We start from the raw sequence: 19,124 nt of genomic DNA on the forward strand, positions 1-19,124 counted from the left end.
TCAGGTGATACCAGGCTGAAGCTATCATCAGGTGATACCAGGCTGAAGCTATCATCAGGTGATACCAGGCTGAAGCTATCCTCAGGTGATACCAGCTGGCTAAAGCTATCATCAGGTGATACCAGGCTGAAGCTATCATCAGGTGTTAACAGGCTGAAGCTATCCTCAGGTGATACCAGGCTGAAGCTATCATCAGGTGATACCAGGCTGAAGTTATCATCATGTGATACCAGGCTGAAGCTATCATCAGGTGATACCAGGCTAAAGCTATCATCAGGTGATACCAGGCTGAAGCTATCATCATGTGATACCAGGCTGAAGCTATCATCAGGTGATACAAGGCTGAAGTTATTATCGTGTGATACCAGGCTGAAGCTATCATCAGGTGATACCAGGCTGAGGCTATCATCAGGTGATACCAGGCTGAAGCTATCATCAGGTGATACAAGGCTGAAGTTATTATCGTGTGATACCAGGCTGAAGCTATCATCAGGTGATACCAGGCTGAAGCTATCATCGACACACAGACAAAGATGTACTCAGAGACCATCTCCGGAAGCCTCATAACACGGTCTCCTAATGCATGGGGTCTCTTAATATAGGTCCAGCTAACATGAACAAACTGCAACAAGGATTACAAATGTGGTCTTTTACCACAGGTGGTCTTTTAACACAGGTGGTCTTTTACCACAGGTGGTCTCTCTATAGAGGTGGTCTCTTGAGTAGGTTTACCTGTATATAAAGCAGTGATAACTTGTAACAATGAATCTGTCCTCTGCCTCTACTAGGAATCGAACCCGGGACCTCTGGTTTACTAGTTTTACCCTCTTCCGAATGAGCTATAGAGAAATTCTCCCTAGCCGAGTCTGTAGGAAGCGACTAGTATTTTACTTGGGTGACAAACAGAAGAAATAATACACTCAATACAATGAATCTATCCACTTATACATCAGAAATACCTTGTTACAATACACCCAATACACTGAAGCAATCCTCTATACTGACTTGTAACAGCGAAAACAACAAAAGCAGTGAACATATCCAGGACATACCTTAGTTCTAAAACAATAATACACTGTAACTAACTGCCTTACAACAAAGAGCAAGGATAGGTAAGGCTCTTGTATGCTATTGTTTTGGGCAGTATTATGAATTGTTTGGGATCTGACTTTGTTAATAAGACCGTCAAAGAGCAGTATAGTATCAGGACCATCAAAGGACAGTATAGTATCAGGACCGTCAAAGGGCAGTATAGTATCAGGCCCCTCAAAGAGCAGTATAGTATCAGGACCGTCAAAGGACAGTATAGTATCAGGACCGTCAAAGGGCAGTATAGTATCAGGCCCCTCAAAGAGCAGTATAGTATCAGGACCATCAAAGAGCAGTATAGTATCAGGCCCGTCAAAGAGCAATATAGTATCAGGACCGTTTAAGAGCAATATAGTATCAGGACCGTCAAAGGACAGTATAGTATCAGGACCTTCAAAGGGCAGTATAGTATCAGGACCGTCAAAGGGCAGTATAGTATCAGGACCGTCAATGGACAGTATAGTATCAGGACCTTCAAAGGACAGTTTAGTATCAGGACCGTCAAAGGACAGTACAGTATCAGGACCGTCAAAGGACAGTATAGTATCAGGACCATCAAAGAGCAGTATAGTATCAGGACCATCAAAGAGCAGAATAATATCAGGACCATCAAAGGACAGTATAGTATCAGGACCTTCAAAGGACAGTATAGTATCAGGACCTTCAAAGGACAGTATAGTATCAGGACCATCAAAGGACAGTATAGTATCAGGACCGTCAAAGGACAGTATAGTATCAGGACCTTCAAAGGACAGTATAGTATCAGGACCATCAAAGGGCAGTATAGTATCAGGACCGTCAAAGGACAGTATAGTATCAGGACCTTCAAAGGGCAGTATAGTATCAGGACCTTCAAAGGACAGTATAGTATCAGGACCTTCAAAGGACAGTATAGTATCAGGACCATCAAAGAGCAGTATAGTATCAGGCCCGTCAAAGAGCAATATAGTATCAGGACCGTCAAAGGACAGTATAGTATCAGGACCATCAAAGAGCAATATAGTATCAGGACCATCAAAGGACAGTATAGTATCAGGACCTTCAAAGGACAGTATAGTATCAGGACCTTCAAAGGACAGTATAGTATCAGGACCATCAAAGGACAGTATAGTATCAGGACCTTCAAAGGACAGTATAGTATCAGGACCTTCAAAGGACAGTATAGTATCAGGACCTTCAAAGGACAGTATAGTATCAGGACCTTCAAAGGACAGTATAGTATCAGGACCTTCAAAGGACAGTATAGTATCAGGACCTTCAAAGGACAGTATAGTATCAGGACCTTCAAAGGACAGTATAGTATCAGGACCTTCAAAGGACAGTATAGTATCAGGACCTTCAAAGGACAGTATAGTATCAGGACCTTCAAAGGACAGTATAGTATCAGGACCTTCAAAGGACAGTATAGTATCAGGACCTTCAAAGGACAGTATAGTATCAGGACCTTCAAAGGACAGTATAGTATCAGGACCTTCAAAGGACAGTATAGTATCAGGACCTTCAAAGGACAGTATAGTATCAGGACCGTCAAAGGACAGTATAGTATCAGGACCGTCAAAGGACAGTATAGTATCAGGACCGTCAAAGAGCAGAATAATATCAGGACAGTCAAAGAGCAGTATAGTATCAGGACCATCAAAGAGCAGTATAGTATCAGGCAATATTGAGTTAGGATCTCATTCAATAGGTAAAGTAACAAGACCTCATACTTTATTAATAAAGTATGCCTATATTACAAGGGTTAACTTGTTTCAAGATCAAACTAATTGGAACACCATCAAAACCCATAAGCCACGGCAAATCGGAGGAAACAGAACCCTGCAAAAGCTGAAATGTAAGCCCTGCTGTTCAGTCCCATAGCTCCAACCTGCTGTATAGTGTGGCAAATATGACAATTAGAAATGTCATGCCGACAGACTTGTGATGTTGGCAGAGAAATTGAAGTCTACGGACCGTCATATTGCAAGGGTAAAGACATGGGGCGTACATCTAGTTTGGTATATACTGGCGAGTCCTACGGGGCATGCTGTACGCACAATCTATACATTTAATGGCCACATCAAATTCTCTATTAACATTTTGTCCAATAAAACAATGACCTTTTCATGACAAGCTACCAATCCTTAACAAGCGACAGTAACATTCTGTAGACAATTTACAAATACTTCAAACATGTAGACCTTTAAACAAGAAATCCATAAAAACAGTAACCCTTATAGGAGACAATAGACTTTTCAGGAGTCAGTGTGAGGAAAAAGATTAAATTCAAACGGGGAATTAATCGCTGATAAAACAGGCAACATTTCCTGAAGACGAGAGCACGCTATAGTCAATGGACATTACTGTTTCCTCTGGTGAAACAAGTCACAAAAATAACACATGGTTCAACATGAACACAAGTGACAAATGTTTCAAATCAGATAGGTGATCGATAAAACCTCAAGGCAGGTGGTCAATATACCCAGTGACCCATATAACACTGTCCTTTAGAAAAGTGATCGATACAACACAGTCCTTCAGACAAGTGACCACTACAACACAGTCCTTTAGAAAAGTGACCAATACAACACAGTCCTTCAGACAAGTGACCAATACAACACAGTCCTTTAGAAAAGTGACCAATACAACACAGTCCTTTAGACAAGTGACCAATACAACACAGTCCTTCAGACAAGTGACCACTACAACACAGTCCTTTAGACAAGTGACCAATACAACACAGTCCTTCAGACAAGTGACCACTACAACACAGTCCTTCAGACAAGTGACCAATACAACACAGTCCTTCAGACAAGTGACCAATACAACACAGTCCTTCAGACAAGTGACCACTACAACACAGTCCTTCAGACAAGTGACCAATACAACACAGTCCTTCAGACAAGTGACCAATACAACACAGTCCTTCAGACAAGTGACCACTACAACACAGTCCTTCAGACAAGTGACCAATACAACACAGTCCTTCAGACAAGTGACCAATACAACACAGTCCTTCAGACAAGTGACCACTACAACACAGTCCTTCAGACAAGTGACCAATACAACACAGTCCTTCAGACAAGTGACCAATACAACACAGTCCTTCAGACAAGTGACCACTACAACACAGTCCTTCAGACAAGTGACCAATACAACACAGTCCTTCAGACAAGTGACCAATACAACACAGTCCTTCAGACAAGTGACCACTACAACACAGTCCTTCAGACAAGTGACCAATACAACACAGTCCTTTAGACAAGTGACCACTACAACACAGTCCTTCAGACAAGTGACCAATACAACACAGTCCTTCAGACAAGTGACCAATGCAACGCAAAAGCCAACACTGATAAATAGAAACGACAATGAAAACCCAGCTAGATCTTGAAACAACAAACTTCAGCCTTGGTTGGAGCCTACATATGTCTGTGCCTTTCTCTAAGGACTTTTCCAATGATGGGATTTTTCTTCTGTATTTGGCTTTCAACCAAATGATTTTACCTTGCTAGATTGATATCTTAACTCATTCACCCCTGAAAACACATTTGAACTCTTCCAATTCAAATGTTGGAATAGTTCATTATGAGATTTCAGGGGTGAATGAGTTCTAGGGTCAACTGTGTTTGTGGTGATGTTTTTAGGTATACCATTAGTATGAGTAAAAGGTTAAAGAGGACCACACCTTGCTATTCCCTAGTTAAGTGGCAGCAAGTTTGATTCATCAATTCTTCCTGATCTGATGCTTCCTCTTTGACATTTAGTATTGCCTTATATGATCAATAGTGTCCTGCCCCTTAGAAGCCATCAAAGAAATGAGTTTTGTTTAATACTTAAACAAATTTAAATCCTCTACTTTTCTAAATAGAAGATACACCGAATTACCAAGGCAGAACACAATGGTGTTTTACATAATTGATATATCCCCCGGTATTTTGTACGATCCTTTTGGAATCAGGGAGGTGAGATTACTGGTAACAAGAATGTTCATCAATCAATGAACAAAGCAGGTACCACGAAGAGGAAGTCAACCCAGCCTCCCCCACCAATATTCCCTGGGGCTAATCGTATTTGCAGCAAGACCTATTTTTTCGTACAAGTTCAATTGCTATATAAATCTATTGTATTTCACAGAAAAGTCATTACATTATAAAACCTACTGCATCTCACAAGCTATTACAGTATAAAAAAAAACTACTGTATCACAATGAATACCTATTACAGAATAAAAATCTACTTTAACAAAAACCTACTGTATTTCACAGAATAATCATTACAGCATAACACCTGCTGTATTTCACAGAATAACTATTACAGCATATACAACCTACTGTATCTCCTGAATAGTCAGTGCTTTATCAATATATCATTCAGAAAAAGTTTTAAAACATGTATTTCATTTCAGTAATGTATTATTCATAATTTATTGAAATTTTAAAGCCTTTCTGTAACCAAATGTCCTCTCTGGCAGTGAGTGACAATAAACATACCATCACAAGTCGATAAGTTGTCAAGCCTCAGGACATAAATATATCAAAGCTTCATGAATTTCAAGAGATTAATCTGCCAAAATGATATATTCACTAAATGGTAAATATGAAATCTTGTTAAAAAGGAATAAAACAAAAAAATAGGTCACAACTACAAAAAGTAACTATAAAATTCCTTTAAGCATATTTCCATATTTATACAAGCATAGCCCCCGTTCAAAGACCTTGGTGGTATTTCACAACACCAAAAGTGTTTTTTTCAGCCATTCTGTTTGAACATGTGCAGACACAATTTGATTAACATTCTTCAAAAGAAATTGAAAATTCCTAGCTGTTTTCTACAGACACGAGCGAACACATAATAGGCCTACAACTTCTCTCCATCTCATTAATAAGCTAATTACAGAAAAACGAAATACTGACAGAAAATATGACATTACTAACAAGTGCGAATAGTGCAGTTGCGAAATTTAAATCTATAGAAAATAAAATGTTTTCTACAGACACAAGAAAACACATAATAGGCCTACAACTTCTATCCATACAATTAATAAGCTAATTAACAAAAAAAATGAAATATTGATAGCAAATATGACATTAAGAACAAGTGCAAATAGCGCAGTTGTGAAATTTAAATCCATTCAAAATAATACGATAAAAAAGGGAAACTTCAGTTCTTGTAAAAGCAGTAACAATAGCAACTCAATGAAACCAATGAAACCAACGCTACAGAACCGCCAATGATGTCAACACTGAGGAACACATGAAACCAACGTTACAGAACCGCCAATGATGTCAACACTAATTAAGGAACCAATGAAATAACGCTACAGAACCGCCAATGATGTCAACACTAATTAAGGAACCAATGAAATAATGCTACCGAACTGCCAATGATGTCAACACTGAGGAACAACTGAAATAACGTTACAGAACCGCCAATGATCCCAACACTAATTAAGGAACCAATGAAATAATGCTACCGAACTGCCAATGATGTCAACACTGAGGAACAAATGAAATAACGTTACAGAACCGCCAATGATCCCAACACTAATTAAGGAACCAATGAAATAATGCTACAGAACTGCCAATGATGTCAACACTGAGGAACAAATGAAATCACGTTACAGAACCACCAATGATGTCAACACTGAGGAACACATGAAATAATGTTACAGAACCACCAATGATCGCAACACTAATTAAGGAACCAATGAAATAATGCTACAGACCCTCCAATGATGTCAACACTAAGGAACACATGAAAGAACGTTACAGAACCGCCAATGATTGCAACACTAATTAAGGAACCAATGAAATAACGCTACAGAACCGCCAATGATGTCAACACTGAGGAACCCATGAAACCAACGTTACAGAACCGCCAATGATGTCAACACTAATTAAGGAACCAATGAAATAATGCTACAGAACTGCCAATGATGTCAACACTGAGGAACAAATGAAATAACGTTACAGAACCGCCAATGATGTCAACACTGAGGAACACATGAAATAATGTTACAGAACCACCAATGATCGCAACACTAAGGAACCAATGAAATAACTCTACAGCACCGCCAATGATCGCAACACTAATTAAGGAACCAATGAAATAATGCTACAGAACTGCCAATGATGGCAATACTAAGGAAAACATGAAATAACGTTACAGAACCGTTAATGATCGCAACACTAATTAAGGAACCAATGAAATAATGCTACAGAACTGCCAATGATGGCAATACTAAGGAACACATGAAATAACGTTACAGAACCGTTAATGATCGCAACACTAATTAAGGAACCAATGAAATAATGCTACAGAACTGCCAATGATGGCAATACTAAGGAACACATGAAATAACGTTACAGAACCGCCAATGATCGCAACACTAAGGAACCAATGAAACAACGTTACAGAACCGCCAATGATGGCAACACTAAGGAACCAATGAAATAACGTTACAGAACCGCCAATGATGGCAACACTAAGGAACACATGAAATAACTCTACAGAACTGCCAATGATGTCAACACTGAGGAACACATGAAATAACGTTACAGAACCACCAATGATGGCAACACTAAGGAACACATGAAATAACGTTACAGAACCGCCAATGATCTTAACACTAATTAAGGAACCAATGAAATAACGCTAAAGAACTGCCAATGATGGCAACACTGAGGAACCGATGATATAGCGTTTCTCGTGAAATTTCTATGTTTTCCTAACACTGAAGATTTACAATCGTCAGTGATTTAGAGGCTTGAATAATGAGATATAAAATAATTAAAAGTCTTTTTACCTTCTGAACAAGACAGTGGATGTTTCCTTGACGATGCAGCCACCATGTTTTCTTCGTATCTTTCTGAACTTTTTCTCTATATTGGTAACTGTTACTAGATTCTTAAGAGTAGGGTTGTATATCCTTTCTGTTGGTAATGTCAACCCATGATAGTTACAAACAGTCAGATACTGTATGTAGCATTATATAGAGATGGACACGGTATTACTGCGAGAGATAGCATGGTGCCACACTATACAGGTGCTATAAACTATCGGTTAAGTATGGTATAATCATCTTGGACACCATTGTCCTTTTCCATTTTATGGAACCTACTTCAATCCAAAAGAGTGGGTCTAGTCACAAATATATGGCATTCAATGATCTGAAATTGTCCTCCATCTAGACTGTATTATGATAAGTCTCCATCATCAGATGCACCAAACCACCTCCGTCAATCCAATGTAACTAATTAATTCTATTAATTTCCGACATTTCTAGCTTGTTTCCTCTTTGTACAAATTGCTTTTCCCCTGAGTTAGCAGTAATTAATTTAAAATTCTACATTGAACCAGCTCTTGTCAGTATTTCATATCAATTCCCAGCATTTTATTTTGAATCCAATTTCATCTTTTTTTACCTTGCACGCAAACTAAACCAGACATGTAAATTTCCCATGATGCTTTCTCTTATCACCTTTCCCTCCCAGGGTGTTATTTCGGCACAATTTTGTGCCGATTTCTAACTGATGCAGCTTCCAATGTATACGTGGTGTAAATTGCAACAAAAAGCCATCCGTTGCTGCGCCATTTCTACATGCACTGACCATGATCATGGGAAAGGTTTTGAACGATATGATAAGAAAAGATTTGACTTTTTGCCCAAAGAAAAACAGTAATCAAACTGATTTTGAAAATCACAATGCGGGCAAGTAAAGGTTCATCAATCACAAAAAATTGAAACTAATGATAAATTAATCACAAAAACAGGTCACTTTAAATCGCATGAAAATATTAAAATGGTGATTAATAATGGAAATTGAGCGTTTAGGATCAAATAAATTAACTTTTTAAACATGAGTCGATCTGATATTACAATGTATCATTTGCACAGCTAATAGAAGTTTGCTGACGTAAAAGTTTAAAATATTTGTGTAATACAGACTTCTTTCTACATATTCACTTTTGTTTTGACTTATCAGAGTTATCCCCCTCTATCAGTCTCAATTTCAATATATCATCCAAGTGATTTTCATTACGAAATATCATCAAATTAATTAATTACGGATTATCAATCTCATAATCAAACCATAAATACTTACCTATAATCAGACTTTACTTGTTTTAGTAATATGTGTTGGGCCACTTTCATTGTTTATCGTACACCTTCTTGGTTTACACTGATTAAAACTGACTTACACTAAGCTCTCTCCATCGGAAGTGTCTATGTGTATCAAAACAATTCACCAACTTATCTGTTCAATATAATCATTAGTGACTCCTCTCTTGACCTTCCATATACACCACTTAAACTCTTACCCCTCACAAATAATTCCTGGTTAAACACTTCCACGCCAATTACCTTAAGCTGAGGCAAAGAAAATCAATGTCGACTCATTGATTAATTGGACAGAGGGTGTCTACACGTCTCCCTCATCCAGGAGAAAAGATCGACACACACAGGGTATCTTCTTTACTGTAGAGATGCTCATTTTGTAGATATAAAAAGAAATTAATTGGAAAGCTGAAGTTTGAATTTTCTAATGAAACTGATATTTCTGAATTACCAGTTGAGTTAGCAATAACGCATTTTAAAACGAACTATAATTTAAATGACTTAATTTATACGTAGTGGGATATCACTGATAATTTGACCTTCACCTTTATATAGTCAATTGAACTTCTGCCTGTAAGGTATGTATGTCACGTAAGCTCTTTGATGTTTCTTCCCAAAGGTGCAAAACATTGGCCTGATACCCGAGTTCATGAGATGTTAAGCTGAAGTACAAAATTCAAATAATGGCACTTTGGTTGTTACTTTAAGAACAATAATAATGTGGGAGATTTTCTCTATTTTTGCAAGAAGTATTTCATCGGTCTAAATCCTCATGGGATTCCAGAAGTTTTTTCACCAATATTTTGGATAAAAAAAGAGATCTAAAAGAGATCTTGTCACCGACTATTGAACAATCATGGAATGTTACCAGTATGTAAGTTTTTGTATCTCTATTGCTCTGTCCACTTGTTGGACAAACAGATGACAAGTAGCACAGAGAGCAAACATTGAAGTTGCAACCTGATCTTTGACCAGTTTGTTTAAAGCTAGATCAGGCACACCTGGAGACAAAGGCAACCTGATCTTTGACCAGTTTGTTTAAAGCTAGATCAAGCACGACTAGAGACAAAGGTAACATGATCTTTGACCAGTTTGTTTAAAGCTAGATCAAGCACGACTAGAGACAAAGGTAACATGATCTTTGACCAGTTTGTTTAAAGCTAGATCAGGCACACCTGGAGACAAAGGCAACCTGATATTTGACCATTTTGTTTAAAGCTAGATCAGGCACACCTGGAGACAAAGGCAACCTGATATTTGACCATTTTGTTTAAAGCTAGATCAGGCACACCTGGAGACAAAGGCAACCTGATCTTTGACCAGTTTGTTTAAAGCTAGATCAGGCACACCTAGAGGCAAAGGCAACCTGATCTTTGACCAGTTTGTTTAAAGCTAGATCAAGCACACCTAGAGACAAAGGGAATCGTGCAAATCAAAGCCATCATGATTCTTGAAGTACTTTTTCAAAGAAGCAGTAACGTTACCTAAATACACAATACAAGATTCCCTGATGGAGATATTGTTTTTTGTGATTCTTCTGAATTTGAAGCTGGCTGAACTACAGAAACAAGGGGATCATGCAAACTTTTTTTTTTGCCATGATCTCTTTTGGCTCGCCCTGAGAAATAGCAGTGCCAAACTTGACATGCAAAATCCAAGATGACTGCAAAGCAGCCATTTTGTTTTTCTAACTGTTCTCAAATTTGAGTATACACTAGGGACACAGAGGATTATGTATCAAGTTTTGTTATTATCCCTTAAACAGTTTTTGAGGAGTAGCATTAAAACACATATTTATAGGCAGACTCCAATTGACAGACTAACTGACAGTGATTTGAACAGCCCACCATATGAAGACGATTGGCTGGAAAAAAATCAAATCTGAAAAATAATTTAAATATGTTTACAGGCTACTAAACTCCATATCATGATATTATTTCCTTTACTTGGTATCTCTGCAAAGAACCATCTTGTATATACTGGGTGTTTTTTTTTAAGCTTTCTGAAAGTCGATAAAAATTTAGGGTTGACACCATAATGCAAATGAGTCTAGTGCGGGTTGGGAACCATTACTGTACAAAATAATACATAACATGTTAAAAACATGCTCCTGCCTTAATTTTCATTAAAAATTTATCTAAAATTGCATACCTTTTTCAAAATAGTGTTAATATCTAAGAAATATTGAAATGGGTAACGTTTACAGAGAGATGTGATGAAGTGTTGAAAATCAATGACAGCGACCAGTCACAGTGCCTGTATTTCTGTATGAATTATTTAATAAAAATGGATTTCCATTGCAAAAAAACGTAATATCCGTAAAAAACGTAGCCGTAAATCATTGCACCAGGAAGTTACACTACTGTCAACATAGCGCTTTCATATTGCTAATCCATTGAATCGCCACCACTCATTTGAATTTTTCATTTAGCACCTGTATCAAATATACTATATACCGACTATATATCAACGAGTCAGCAGGACATCTCATCTATCAGCTCACCTCAACAGCTCTGGAAATTAACAGACCTTGTCCACAGTTAAATGAAACCCCAAACTGGCCTAATGATATAATATAATATAATAACTGAATGAAACACCATAACCATCCCATGGAAACAACTCCACATATTAATAATGTAATACTAGCTGGCCATTAGCCTAAGGTGAATTATACAAAGTTCATTTAAGCATTGAACTGCTTTTAGTTGCTATCTAACATAACGATTATGATGTCATAATATTAAAATAATGATGACATCAACAATCCGTCCATAGTATTCACAGCCTATATGAATGCCAACTGAATTTGGTAGGGTTATATAGTGGCAATGTCATACGATGGTAAATATTATATTATATGGAATGAAAACTAAACAGAAAACTTGAGCTAAGTTTACTCTTTTCAGGAAAAATAAAAAAAATCAAAAATAGAAATAAGTCACCAAACTAATAGATGGAGTCTGTTTGTGTTCCTACCAAACTGAAGGATCACATCCCGAATATAACTATGGATGTAGTCATTTTGTTAACTCACATGAACTGAGTGATGAGGGTGGTTATTCTAATCTGTTTACAGCTATCTGCTAGTGTTTTCATAATGACACCATTTCAAGACAAAAACTGTCATCACTTCGGGAGATAAATATGCTAATTATAAATAAATGTCACGACTATACAAAGTTTAAGGAAGACATATATATCTCCTACTCTCACCGAAGACAAAGTGTCAAGGTCATTTGAGGTAACTGGCTATCGTAAATTCTCATACATCACTGCAATTATATACACCTTTAAACGTTTTTAACACAAATGAAAAAAAAGTTAAAACAACTAAAGAGTTTTTCATACAATTATGGAATGATATATTTTTGGAGTGTCTGTTCATTTCCTGTGAAGACCCCAGTTTGCGTGACACAGCTAGGCACTGAACACACCACTGCATGTCACAAGGAAGGACAATTTACAACATCACGGCAAAACGTGAAAAATGTCAAAGTCTAACTGCTATTGGCACTGGTCGTACATACTGTGGTGGCACTGGTCGTAAGGCAAAATCTCTCTTGCACATACTGTGGTGGCACTGGTCGTAAGGCAAAATCTCTCTCTTACATACAGTGGTGGCACTGGTCGTAAGGCAAAATCTCTCTCGTACATATAAAGGGGTGGCACTGGTCGTAAGGCAAAATCTCTCTTTCGTACATACAGTGGTGGAACTGGTCGTAAGGCAAAATCTCTCTCGTACATATAAAGTGGTGGCACTGGTCGTAAGGCAAAATCTCTCTCGTACATATAAAGTGGTGGCACTGGTCGTAAGGCAAAATCTCTCTCGTACATATAAAGGGGTGGCACTGGTCGTAAGGCAAAATCTCTCTTTCGTACATACAGTGGTGGAACTGGTCGTAAGGCAAAATCTCTCTCGTACATATAAAGTGGTGGCACTGGTCGTAAGGCAAAATCTCTCTTGCACATACTGTGGTGGCACTGGTCGTAAGGCAATATCTCTCTCTTACATACAGTGGTGGCACTGGTCGTAAGGCAATATCTCTCTCGTACATACAGTGGTGGCACTGGTCGTAAGGCAATATCTCTCTCTTACATTCAGTGGTGGCACTGGTCGTTAGGCAAAATCTCTCTCACACATACTGTGGTGGCACTGGTCGTGAGGCAAAATCTCTCTCGTACATACTGTGGTGGCACTGGTCGTATGGCTAAATCTCTCTCGTACATACAGTGGTGGCACTGGTCGTCAGGCAAAATCTCTCTCGTACATCATGTGGTGGCACTGGTCGTAAGGCAAAATCTCTCTCTTACATACAATGGTGGCACTGGTCGTAAGGCAAAATCTCTCTTGCACATACTGTGGGGGCACTGGTCGTAAGGCAAAATCTCTCTCTTACATACAATGGTGGCACTGGTCGTAAGGCAAAATCTCTCTCTTACATACAATGGTGGCACTGGTCGTAAGGCAAAATCTCTCTCTTACATACAATGGTGGCACTGGTCGTAAGGCAAAATCTCTCTCTTACATACAATGGTGGCACTGGTCGTAAGGCAAAATCTCTCTCTTACATACAATGGTGGCACTGGTCGTAAGGCAAAATCTCTCTCTTACATACAATGGTGGCACTGGTCGTAAGGCAAAATCTCTCTTGCACATACTGTGGGGGCACTGGTCGTAAGGCAAAATCTCTCTCTTACATACAATGGTGGCACTGGTCGTAAGGCAAAATCTCTCTTGCACATACTGTGGTGGCACTGGTCGTAAGGCAATATCTCTCTCGTACATACAGTGGTGGCACTGGTCGTAAGGCAAAACCTCTCTCGCACATACTGTGGTGGCACTGGTCGTATGGCAAAATCTCTCTCGTACATACAGTGGTGGCACTGGTTGTAAGGCAAAATCTCTCTCGTACATACAGTGGTGCCACTGGTCGTAAGGCAAAACCTCTCTCGCACATACTGTGGTGGCACTGGTCGTATGGCAAAACCTTTCTCGTACATACAGTGGTAAAAAAAAAGCCAATACTGGTACAGCAAATAAGTTATCCTCACGTATCTCCCTGGGCACTCATAAAGGCCCAGATCGTCACAGATCTCCCAGCCCTGCCTCTGCATGGAAGACACATTACGACCTAATCCAGCCTCCGCAGTGCCTGAACTCCACAATAATTCACCTCAATTGTTTAATAGAACTTATACTAAGTACCTCGGTACTTCATTTGTCTTGCATTGCTGAAATTCTCAGTCAATATGTTTAGATGTTTTGTTTTTTGTAAGACTCGCTGTAACTCGAAGAAAGGAAAAGATTCTATTACACAGACAGTACAGCACATTACTTTATTCCAAACTACAGCTACATCCTCGCAACAACATTTGGAGAAGCCATTTGCTAGACATCAGAATGTATGCAAATTATGAAAGGGAAACTTTAAATTATAATCTCTGTGGGAAATTACTTCTGCTGAAGTACAGAATGGAATATAGGACACAAATCAAGATCGCACAAATCCATTTTTTGGACAAATTTGACACTCATGGAAATATTATCACAGAATTGTTTAATTGAACTGACTGACAATGCCGTCAGCACTCTTCAGACATGGAGGAACATTAGTCGATGGATAGCCGCTCCCTAACATGGTAGTTAAGTGGACATTGAAAAGTTCCTGTGGCCCAGACGCCATTATTTGTCCATTTTACCCTGGTGACATTATATATACCATTGAATAGTGTCTAGAATGAATCTCCAAAAAATGAAGCATCCTTTCTAGCTTTCATTTTCCTTGACTTTCCGTCACCCCTCACACTGAGGAGCTGTGACATGGTAAATTGGGACAAAGAGGAGTTGGTGTCCACCAGCAGACAATGACTGTTGTCGTTATGGTAACAAGATGATTGATGTACCTACCATCACACTTGAGTCCCTGGTGTATGAGACCGTAGAGCAGGGACCCACAGTGGTCACAGAACGTCGGACTGCCATACGTGTGCAGTTTAAACTTGTGCGCGTTTGTGGACTGAAAGATAAAAAAAGATTGAAAACAATTATCAAAACAATATCAAAATGTGCCAAGTATTTCACAGGCTAAAGCTAATAACAGCGAAAAAAGTCGTAAAAATACAAATACAAATTTAGTTATTTCTGTTGACTTGAATTTCTTATGGATTTGTATTGATGATGTATTCTGGGTTTATTTTTTGGCGCAGTGCAATAAAAGTGAGACGAGTTGAATCGCCGCATTCGCGGATTCCGCATGACAATTAATGTAACATTTATTATTATTATTATTATAGGACCTAACAATTTCCAGAAATGTCAATTCAACAATTCAAAAATTCACATTTTATTCTTAGCTTTATAAAGTTTATTTGTGTAAGTTCCCACATGTACCATATATGACCCCATAAGTGCCCATCTGCCAAAAGAATCCCCTTTCATTTGTCTGGAGCATCCATTCCCTTCAACATAACTTATTTACTTTTTTGAAAAAGTGCCTATGACAGCTAATTTTAAGAGAATTTTGGAAAGTTTCTTAATTATTTTAATTTTTCAAAAAATTGATAAGCCCCCAGGGCACTTATTTTGTCAAATATGATACAAAAGTAAGAACTTCGAACTCACAAAAAGTTTTGCATATGAATCGATTGGAATGTGATATAACGTAACAGTTGAAAGAATATAAATTGTTAATTATAGAGATGTGCTAGCTAAGAACATTATGAAGAAAAGACAGCTATCAAGGCAAGCAAATCAAAACTTACATAAAGAAATGGTTAAATGAAGTTATGAAAATAAAGATTGATAAATTGTAAGCTGTTTATTTCTATTGTTCTCCAGATGTAAGATGACTAAAGGAATGAATGGTAGTGATTTGTAATAGTGAAATTCTTCATGAAGATATGTAATTTAATATCAAGCACGAAATGCATATACTGTAGAAATGCTCTCATAGAAAATACATGGTTTATATTTGAACTTAAAATGACAAGAAAATTTGTTCGACAGAAAATATGAGCTACCATTTTTATTTTTATTTTTTCCGATATGACATTTTTGTACCGAGCTACGTGACCGAGATTCACAGACGGTGATGTCGTTATAAAGCTGTAGCAGACTCACACCGCTGGCACTACGGAAGAAATTGCACAGATGTCCTTTCCCAAAAGCGCAACCAAACATTCAACATGATGTTATCTACAGTTTAAGATATAGAACACCAACTCCCGACTAAAACTACTGTAATAAGCCACACAAACTTCATCAAAGCGTTACTGTCAATGGGAAATGTAATTATGACCTTGACCCTCACATTGTCACGCGGATAAGTAGTGACCTAACATTATTCCATCATTATCACATAATTCAAGTTAGATTAATCCTTGCTACTCCTCTGACATTTTATACGTTAAGTCTTTTTGTTACATTCCTAATTACGGGAGTAATATAACAATTTCATAATATTATTTTCCCAGTTAAACATTTATAATTTCACAATATTACAATACAACATGTCCAAAGGGCCTATAATTGCTCACCTAGCACATTTCTATTTTTTTCCCTCAATTTTTGTCGGGTTAATATTAGAAATAAAAAAGTCTGATGTACAAACATGACTTGATGATGACAATGACATAAAATGGATGAAGAGCTATAGCCACAGGCCGCAGTATATTAGCTCCACCGGCACTTTCCGTGTCCGGTAAGCTGAGGATACTGTAAACTGTCTGATGTCCAATGCTATTTGTGAGTTATCTCACCTTTGAAGTATACATATCATGTATAAAAGCTTTTTAAATACAGATGAAGAAAAAAAAAAGAAAAAACTTTTTCCGGATAATGAAATAATGGCCACTAATTAAAAAGGCCACCTTTGTTAATACATGTAATGTATCCCATGAAGAGCTGATACAGAAGAGTGAACGGCAACAGGACACATACATATATAGCCATGGAGCACAATAAAGTGCCTGCCACATTCGGACTCGGAATTAATCCATATCTCAACAAAATTAGGGCAAGTTCCCGCTGATTTAGTATTTGCGGGTAACTGCCATGTCAATCCATCGGGCCAATGAAATATATCTAGTCCAAAACGACTCACAGGAAAGCTGTTTTATCTATTAACCAGGGAGTTAATCTATCTTTTAGTGACCCGAAAGGCACATCAATACATCAAATATAGGTCATAGCGACCAACACAATTTAAGCATCCCGGATAATCAGGTCAAAGTGATCTACATGATATAAAATATATATACTTAATTTATTTTACAACAAATAGGACACAAGTTATTTCAACTTATATTAATCACTCTTGTTGGCCGGGATGTTAGCGCGAGGAGTGTCTGAATGTTGGATGAAATCAGAGCACCTGGAGAAAACCCACATGGTCGTTTTATATTCTAGCTGTTCATGATCAATTAGGGATGTGATCAACATTACCCTAGTATCACCAATTAATTAAGTCTTGGTGACCTAGTTAATCTCAGTTATCCACGTGAACTTAATATTATTATTTAAGTAGGTCACAGTGAGCCACCCAACTTAAGCATAACTAATTTAGTAGGTCACATTAAGCCACACAATTTAAATATTTCTGATTAAGTAGGTCACAGTGAGCCAGTTAACTCATTTATTATTCATAAACTAAGTCAGTGAGCTAAATAAGTAACAGTGAGCTACAAAACTTAAGTTTTACTTATTAAGTAGGTCACAGCAAGTCACACAAATTAAGTTTCACTGATAAAGTAGGTCATTAATCCATACAACTGAAGTTTTTTGATAAGTAGGACACATTAAGCCACACAACCTAAATATTTATAATTAAGTATATCACAGTGCACGTGATCCATCCAATTTAAGCATAACTAATTAAGTAAGTCATATTAATACACACAATTTAAATATTTCTGATTAAGTAGGTCACAGTGAGTCACACAACCTAAATATTTCTGATTAATTAGGTCACAGTGATCCACCGAACTTAAGCACAACTAATTAAGTAGGTCACATTAATCCACACAACTTAAATATTTCTGATTAAGTAGGTCACAGTGATCCACCAAACTTAAGCACACTAATTAAGTAGGTCACATTAATCCACCCAACTTAAATTTTTCTGATTAAGTAGGTCACAGTGAGCTACAAAAACTTAAGTCTTACTGATTGAACAGGTCAAGGTGAACCACATGTCCTTAGCATTATTGATTTCCAGGTAGATATATCTAGGTCACTGAGTCTTGAATGAACTAAATATCCCTACATCCAATTAAGACGCCTTTTTAAAGTTAGTTGACATTAAATCTTGGTGAAAGGAAGCCTGTAAACTACTCTGAGAAGAAAAGGATTAGGGTGCTTATGTTAAGAGATTGAGCACTGGATATGTTGTATGATAAATAAGTTTTCAAACCACATGATATTTCGAGAGGATTGTCTATATACCAAAACCTATACAAGTGACATTGACGTTTTTTGTAATTATCTATGACTGATTTTACATAAATGTTGCATAATTTCCTCATACCAATGCTACTGAATGTCTTCTCCAATGAACAACACCGTCAAACACCACCCACTTCTTCAGCAATATCTGCTGGGTTTTATTATCAAATTATTAAACATTTTCTCACAAATTTCTTGTGTAAAATATGTCTTTAATTTGAAATTAAAATCCAAAAGCGTTACCATAAAACTTGGGTCTGATTATTTCTAGTATATTGCTGTGATATAATCTCCCGAAAATAGTAACATGGATACAAATAAATTTTACACCGCAGTATGAGACCAGATCATCTAAGAAAGACAAATACACGAACATTTTACAGTGAAATCTATTTGAAAAAATTTAGTCCTTCACTAGGAAGCCTGGTGTAAAATGTAATTTCCGAATATAACCAGAGTGAACAGACATTCACATCGGATACCCCCCCC

At 37.6% G+C, this 19,124-nt stretch overlaps 1 protein-coding gene across 4 annotated transcripts in view; it reads right to left on the reverse strand.

Annotated features, from left to right (window-relative positions):
• LOC110451208 (calcium-dependent protein kinase C-like) overlaps positions 1–19,124 on the reverse strand; it is a 168,303-nt gene that overhangs the window by 78,865 nt on the left and 70,314 nt on the right. For all 4 annotated transcript variants that reach the window (XM_021499095.1, XM_021499092.1, XM_021499094.1 and 1 more), the window contains one exon: positions 15,102–15,210. In XM_021499095.1, the coding sequence (XP_021354770.1) occupies positions 15,102–15,210 (109 nt within the window). The remainder of the gene's footprint in view (positions 1–15,101; positions 15,211–19,124) is intronic.

The sequence above is a fragment of the Mizuhopecten yessoensis genome, unplaced genomic scaffold (genome assembly GCF_002113885.1).
Source record: "Mizuhopecten yessoensis strain PY_sf001 unplaced genomic scaffold, ASM211388v2 scaffold5877, whole genome shotgun sequence".
In the NCBI taxonomy this organism is placed as follows: domain Eukaryota; kingdom Metazoa; phylum Mollusca; class Bivalvia; order Pectinida; family Pectinidae; genus Mizuhopecten; species Mizuhopecten yessoensis.